The 7,755-nt window shown below is 37.8% G+C and overlaps 1 protein-coding gene across 3 annotated transcripts; it reads left to right on the top strand.

Moving 5' to 3' along the window:
- The first annotated feature begins 349 nt into the window (after positions 1 to 349).
- LOC115447869 (A-kinase anchor protein 17A) lies at positions 350 to 5,919 on the top strand. Of its 3 annotated transcripts, XM_030175125.2 has the most exons (9): positions 350 to 551; positions 781 to 1,595; positions 1,865 to 2,114; positions 2,674 to 2,827; positions 3,177 to 3,314; positions 3,685 to 3,774; positions 4,296 to 4,440; positions 4,937 to 5,182; positions 5,643 to 5,919. In XM_030175125.2, the coding sequence occupies exons 2-9, from the start codon at positions 829 to 831 to the stop codon at positions 5,890 to 5,892; spliced, it is 2,040 nt and encodes a 679-aa protein (XP_030030985.2). In that variant the 5' UTR covers positions 350 to 551; positions 781 to 828; the 3' UTR covers positions 5,893 to 5,919. The 3 variants fall into 3 exon arrangements, with proteins under 3 accessions (XP_030030985.2, XP_030030981.2, XP_030030983.2); XM_030175121.2 differs by having other exon boundaries at positions 350 to 1,595; XM_030175123.2 differs by having other exon boundaries at positions 352 to 1,595; positions 1,907 to 2,114.
- The last annotated feature ends 1,836 nt before the right edge of the window (positions 5,920 to 7,755 follow it).

The raw sequence follows: 7,755 nt of genomic DNA, 5'->3' as shown, positions 1-7,755 counted from the left end.
CGTGTACGACTTTTGTTCTGAGGTGTACGACATGGTTATCAGAGAATTCATGCCGTGTGGCAAATTTCAACTAAACCTTTACAGTTGTGTCTCCAAGTTGTCGATTACACAGCCCTAATGTAGTTGTGTTGTTTCTATTTCTATTTACCGATAGTTGCTAATAAGATTAAAAAAAAATATATATATTATTCATAGACAAAATCGTTGATTTAATAAATTAATTTTAGTGATTTTCATTAATTATATTTATTAATTTTTATTCATAGATTTAGTACATATATTTTATTTATGTAGGCTGAATAATTAGACCACGTTTGCCTTTTCCACAATGCGATTTTAAAATTGTAACCTCAAGCTGTCTGACATATTGTTTTTTCTGTCAAATACTTTCAAGTGCAAAATTATAGAACAAGAGAAAATTAACTAAAAGAAATTAGAAAACTTAGCAAATTATTAAAATTGAATAAAAATAACAACTCCTGATACAGTGACTTCTTTCCCTAGACAGTGACTTCGCCTGGCCCTCATGACACCCATCAATATACATTACGGTCATTTCTTTACAGAATTGTTTTCTTATGAATTAATTGATTAGAGTTCTCATTTCATTGTATTGTTTTCGTTTGTTTTCCATTGTATTTCATTAGTTTGTAAGTGTTAGGGCGTACATTGTACATAATGAGTATCCAAGTATGTAGGGACACTTCAGACGCGGTGGCGCTGTACCTGCCACAGCGTTTGTACCTTAAATCATTTGCAAAGCTAAACATTTCTGTCCAGCTCCCCTCACACAAGGTCCACGGCAAGTCCATCTCCAACTGGGATCTCATGGAGAAACTTCGAAAAATGATCCAACCTGAAAATTTTTCTATACTCAAAGTGTCCAAGCATAGTTCTGAAGTGATAAGATTTGACGCGGAGCTCGAGAGTCGAGACAAACTGGACCGGGTTTTGGCCAGGCTCGACGATCGGGTTGTGCAGTTGAATGACTACCCTGACCCGCTCAAAGTCAGGGTGTCTGAAGCCAAGTCTGACTTCCCAAGCAGGCACTCATGGGATTCGTTCTTCCGAGACGCGACAGACATGGACGAGATGAAGCCGGGTGAACGTCCAGACACAGTACACATCACCAACTTACCAATTCGTTGGTTTGTGCCCGAGAGAGATCTAGATGATGATGCACCACCATCTGAAAATATATTTAAGAAAGCTTTTGAGAAGTATGGTTCGATACGTCAAGTGGATGTACCGGCTGCTGATCCATTCCGAATGCAGATGAAATCTGCTATGAGGGGCATCTCAATACCTCCACAAGAAGCGTCCCTTTATTTTGAAGGGTACATCCAGTATAATGAATATGTAAGCTTTGTCCGTTGTATGGACGCACTGCGAGGGAAGAAGTTATTGCGGAAAGGCAATGACATATCACAGTGGTGCAGCATTAGAGTAGACTTTGACAAAACAAAGCATATGACAGATGCAGCTGTTAAACGCAGAGCTATTGTACGCGAGAGACTCGCGTCGCGACAGAAGGCTAAGGAAGAAGAGGAAAAAGATGAGAAAGAGAGAATTGCTAGAAGGGAAGCCAAAGAAAGGTATAATGACTTATTTAAAAATTATTTAAGCTGATTGTATAAAAAAATGCTTTTGAAATGTATTAATGCTTTTCCAATAGTAAATTCTACACCTGTCCTACACTAATGGTAACACTCAAACCGCATTAAAAAAAAACTGTATGGAATATTAGCTAATATTGTATTAAATCTATGAATTCTAAGTGACCAACATTTAAACTCTGATATTATTTTATTTTGTCTAATAAGAAACTAAGCAGTCTGGCCACTAGTCACATATTTAATTCCAGACAAAAAGAAACAATCTCACGAATAATTTTTCACTCTTTAAGACATAAGTATGAGCAATCGGAACGGGAGAAACTGCTCAAGATGAGGGAAAGAGAAGAGAGGAGAAAAAAGAAGCAGCTCGCCAAACTGATGGAGAGGGACAATGTGGACCTCAACAGCAAGGTTGCTGAGGAACAGAAGAAATTGTTGAAGGTGCAGAAGAAGCTGCAAGCAGTTCGGCTTATTGAAGAGCTCTTTAAGAGAATAGAGGTATTATTTGTGTTTAATTGGTATCAGTACAAGGTGAAAAAATATGTCTAAATTATAATTTTGAAATATAATAAATTACAATGATAATTAAATACAAATTAATATTATTATGTTACGTTAAGGTAACTTTATTATAGCTTTCTCCGAATAAAGGGCTCTTTCATTCATTCATCTGTATGGCCAATAGGTAATCATGATCTGCTAAATTATAATCAAATATTTTTCATAGTATTAAAAATCACTCACTCTGTAATTTCACTGATAAAATCATTCTATTATAGCTTTTCCTTGTGGCTCTGCCTGTGTGAAAAAGTTATTCCAGGATATATATTTTCCAAAGATAAAAGTAGATTATAGCAATGAAGAGTAATATAGTTTTGTATTAGTGAAAACAAAAAATCCAAATCTGTTAGTAGCTTCTGAGATTAGCATATTCAAAAAAACTCTTCAGCTTTATATAAGTATGGATTCTTATTAGAAGTTTATTGCAAATCACTTTCACTTTTACTTCTTTTATGTTACGTCATATAATGAGATATTATCAGAGTTGTATTTCCAGCTCCGTCCCGAGCTGCAACGCAATGGCGCCCACGCAGAACGGTATTACGGCGCGGGCGAGAGGTCCATGAGGGCGCGCATTGTCGCCAAGTATAAACGGCAGCAGGAGGAGGCTGTCGAAGCCCAGAGGAACAACTTGAGGAGTGCTCTTGATGGTAAATTGAATCATGATATTTCTACAATTTGACATGTCATTATAGCTCAATGGGTCTATGCGGTAACTACTTTCCTAGAAAAATCAACGCAATACTTTTTTAGTAAGTGTAAGTGCTACAAGACCGACATTATCTGTCACTAGTATTGTGTGCATATTTGATTATCATTTTAATTTTTATTTATACAAGTATGACAAAGTGTTCCCAGTGCACCTGATGGTAAGTGGTCTCATTTCGACTGACAAATGATTTCATTAATTATAATCATGGCCTATCTGCTTGCAAACCATAGCAATAAATTTTAAATCAGTCTAAATGCATAGTTAACACCAAATAACTTTGTTTTCAGGTCGCATAGTAATTCGTTCAGCGTTAGAGACAAAGAAACCAAAACGGGACTCTTCAATAAGTTCAGTGTCTTCCGATGACTCTAGAAACTACAAGAGGATTAAAGTTGAGAAATTGACCACACCGGAACAAGCTGCAGGTACCTGTATATTATGCCGTTATACTATGGGGGTAGGCAGAGACTACGACTTTCCACTCTGTCCAATTCTGGCACACATTTTTCATTTCTATTTCACTTTCGCCCCTCATACAAAATTTTACAGATTGATCATTTTTTTTATATGGCCATGGCATATTTATCCCACTGAGACTGATGGTAAGTGGAGTGGGTCCAATAGAATGTCGACTGATGAGAGATGATTACCCTTCCACAGTCGACACAATTATGCCGGCCTGCTGGAAGTTAGCATGCCATGGCTGTTTATGCGGTAAAAATCTTGCGGAAGATAACTTCTTTATCTTGCTAATCTGAACTTTGCTTATGTCATATTATTTTGTTTTTATTCCAGCCATGTACGGAGTGCCTGGGCCTTACAGCTTCGGGTTCTTGCCGCCGTACGCCGCCGTACCGCCGCCGGGGTATCCGTATGCGCCGCAAAGTATGAGTATCAATACTGTTATTTTACTATTAAATATATATATATTTCATTCCGTGGAACGTATTTTAAAAGTATTCATAAAGTAGTTTGGTCTATTCTTCATATATAATGCTTGGAATATTTTAGCGAGGTATACTTAAATTTCTTTTCCTGTGTTGTAGCTTTTAATTTCGCATTGAATTGGGTGAGCTGTGCCAAAAATATAAATATAGCGATTTTGGAAGTATAAAGTATAGTATGTATGAAGTAGTAATAAAAATATAATAATAATTTTATCCACTAATCCACATTTAATTTCACTATCCAACACCTTGTAATTTAAGGTGTTGGATGGTGTTTCTACTGTTCATGGGCGGTCGTATCGCTTACTATCAGGCGAAAGGCAAGCTCGTCTGGACATTCAATGCAAAAAAAAAATGGATATATTTAACTTTTAAAATGGTAATTACTGATATTAAGTTCGTTGAACAACATTAAGTACATGTCCGCTGAGTGGTGTGTTGTACGTGGTGTGTTGTCAGCGTCGCTGTACTACCCGATGCGCGGCGCGTACTACGGCGCGGAGTACTCGCGGCGGGCGCGGGGCCGGGGCGGCCGCGGCGGGAGGGGCAGGGGCTGCCGCATGCCCTACTTCGACGGACCCGACGCATCGCACCAGTACTACAAGTAAGGGGGAATCATATTTGAAAATTACCTTATTGAGGTACCTACTAGGTAGCTTACTCCGTTTTGGAAAATGATTTTCAGTCTCAAAATATAAATTTTCATGAATTTCCAAAATTATATGTTAAGGTTATAGCTTAAGGTCCAATTTTCATACATTTTGTTTCACCTTTAATCTGGGTAACTAAACAAGTATTGACAAGTAAAGAATTTAAATTCGTCGTATTAAATTTTAAAGGCCGAAATATCCATGCATATTAATTATTTTTACATTTTTCTTTCAACTGCGAGAACTAATCACTAACTAGACGTGAATTTAAATTCTTTACTTGTCAATACTTGTTTAGTTACCCAGATTAAAGGTGAAACAAAATGTATGAAAAATGGACCTTAAGCTATAACCTTAAGAATATATTTTGTTAAGCTGTTAAGATATTTGTCCTCTTCTGAAATATTTTTATATGAAAGTAAGTATTATACACAAAAATATTTCCTACAGGTATTTCAAAAGACTGACAGAAAACGAGGGTCGTAACGAGCATGACGATCGTTCAAGATCGCGTTCGCGTTCCCGATCTCGGTCGCGGCGCCGTTCGTACACACGTTCGCGGACGCGATCGCGCTCATGCTCTCGATCGCGGCGACGTTCGTACACGCGTTCGCGGTCGCGCTCACGCCGAAGGGAGCGCAGCCGCAGTCGACGCGACCGCTCCAGGCGATCACGGTCTAGGAGTCGCAGGACGAGGTACAATATTTATCTTAAATAAAGGTTTATGCAGACAATCGAATAGAGGCCATTTGATGTTAAATGGTTTCCATCTCACATTGACACCTACAATGTTATAAAAAGAAGAATTTAAAGTTCGTATAAGTAAATGTTATCTTAAAATTTATATCAATTTGATGACTATCAGTCTTACTTATAAAATTTTCGCAGAGCTATGCTAAGATAAAACATAAATTTACTCGATCAGCTGTAAATCAAAACTTGCCATCTTGCCTCTTAATAAGGTTTAAACTAGGAAGCCAGGTGATGTTTTTGACAGCTATTTAAGAAATTCTTAACCACCTCTTAACGCTAAAACAAGTATATAAGTAAGACTGATTATGTGCAAGCTAAATAAATATGCAAAATTTGTGGCAGCATAGCAAGCCTTATAAGCATAGTCTGCTAGTCTACAAATTCAATAAGATATACATTCCAGGAGTCCGATCAGTCGCTCCCGGTCGAAGTCACGCAGACGCTCAAGGACAGCCGACCACAGGTCTAGGTCAAGGTCGTCTGACAAACATCGCTCAGTGACACCGAAGGGGGGCAAAGACAAAACCCAAAACACATCAGAAAAGCCCAGGAGAGAGTCGCCAAGGAAATCTTCCAGGGAAAGGTCGAAGAGTTGGTCACTGCCGAAGGAAGGCGCGAGTAAATCCTGGTCAAGGAGCCCTAAGGATTTATAGTGCTAATAAAGTGTATAATGCAATGTTTTTTATTTTGGTCTAGCCGTTTTATAATCTAACGGCCGAAATAAACGATCCCGAAAGCCACAGACGTAGTTAGGGGCGGGTGCATGGATGTTGAAGCAGAATATAATTTCTTTAAAAAAATACCGTTGCGTGCAAAGTATCATCACCGCTTTAAGATTAGAATCCCGGGTAGTCATGCGTAATTTGTGTTCAACATGGCGATAGGCCGCCCCTGTTATACACAAAGTACGCCTCTATCCTACAGGGGTAGGCAGGGACTATGGATTGTCACTTTGCACGATTCTGGCATACGTCTTTCACTTCCTCCACCATTAATCTTTTCATGCATTCCCGCTGGTTCCGGGTATCTGACATTCGAAGGTTCAGTGCGATCGACCCCCACCGGCTCTTCCATCCATATTCGCTTAATAAATCCTCTTTGTCAGGCTCCTATCATCCGTCTTCTCTAAATGCCCAAACCACATTATACGAGACGGAATACACGCCGCGAAAAGTGTGTGCACTAGTTGCCCCTCTGTCTACCTCTTTTTTTGGGTAAAAATCGTTATTGAGGGAGTGACAAGTGAATTAAAACTAACGAATACATTCCTACTGCTTTACGACAAATATATAAATACAATGAAAATATTATCTTTACAAAATTCACTACTCCAGTAGCAGAACTCGGTAGGCAGAAAACTTAATTAATAAGAGTATAACGTGTTTTCCGTGGCAGTATCTGATTAGAATCATTAATGGTACCGTGCGGCGATCGATGATTGCTTATCTCTACCGGAAAGCTGTATTAATAATGAGAAAGAGATTCGTGTTTGTGTTAAATGTAGGTATTTAATATTTCGCCCTTATATGCAATTCAGAAATAAAGTTGATAATTAGGAGCGAGTTTATAGAATGGCTTTTATTGAATAGAGGGTATTAATTCATTTCGGTGTATTAAGAAATAAGAATGGAATATGACCGAGAGACAAACGTTTAATTCTTCAGACTAACGTTCAATTGCGTTATCTGTTTTTTTTATTATTACTTTGAATGACGAGATGAGCTTGCCGTTCTCCTGATGGTAAGCGATACAACCGCCCACAAACAGTAGAAACATGATCGAATTGAATTACAAAGTATTGTTTGGTATTTCACTGCGCTCGTCTGAGACATGAGGTGTTAATTATTATGTCCAGTAGTTACACTGGCTACAATGTTCTTCAAACAGAAATACAACAGTGACTACACACTGCTGCTTGGCGGCAGAAATAGACGTTGAAATGGTACCTACCCAGACGGACTCCCTACATATGAGTGACTTCCACCAGGGATGCTAAAAATTCTTCATACGTTGAATAAAGAAAGTCTAAATGAGTTGGTTCAGGGTTAGCTAAAGAATTCTTCTCATTGCATCATTTTCCTTATTGTTGAGGGTCCTGATCCCCTGAACATGGAGTAATCTTTGTTTTAATAACATATTATTAACGATAGAATAACCATTCTAAATACTTAATTGTTTTATTGAAAGTATGTAACCTATATGCAACACTCGCAAACTCCTTATCTTTCTTAAAAAATTATACATTCAGGCACAGTTCAATGTCTTTTATACAAATACCTACCATGAAATCAAGAGTTTCCCTAACTATAACAGCCGTTTTTAATTAACGATCTCAATCTCAATCTTCAATCCGATTTTGAGAATGAACCAATCAAAATGTCATTTGTAAGTGTGTCAAAAAATACTTTGTTGTGATTGGTCTATTTTTGAGATAGATCGAAAAAAGCGATTGGGATTGTTCATTGAAAATAACGGAAAATTTAAAAAATAAAATAAAAATTGTTTATTTTCGCGTA

The sequence above is a fragment of the Manduca sexta genome, chromosome 8, assembly GCF_014839805.1.
Source record: "Manduca sexta isolate Smith_Timp_Sample1 chromosome 8, JHU_Msex_v1.0, whole genome shotgun sequence".
Classification (NCBI taxonomy): domain Eukaryota; kingdom Metazoa; phylum Arthropoda; class Insecta; order Lepidoptera; family Sphingidae; genus Manduca; species Manduca sexta.
This window is presented reverse-complemented; position numbering and strand designations above follow the sequence as displayed.

Excerpts from the sequence above, each read along its gene's own strand:
- LOC115447869 (XM_030175121.2), top strand. The coding sequence starts at position 679 with ATGAGTATCCAAGTATGTAGGGACACTTCAGACGCGGTGGCGCTGTAC. Across the intron at positions 1,596-1,864 it reads AGAAGGGAAGCCAAAGAAAG|ACAAAAAGAAACAATCTCAC; the intron begins GTATAATGACTT and ends ATTTAATTCCAG. Across the intron at positions 3,315-3,684 it reads CACACCGGAACAAGCTGCAG|CCATGTACGGAGTGCCTGGG; the intron begins GTACCTGTATAT and ends TTTTTATTCCAG.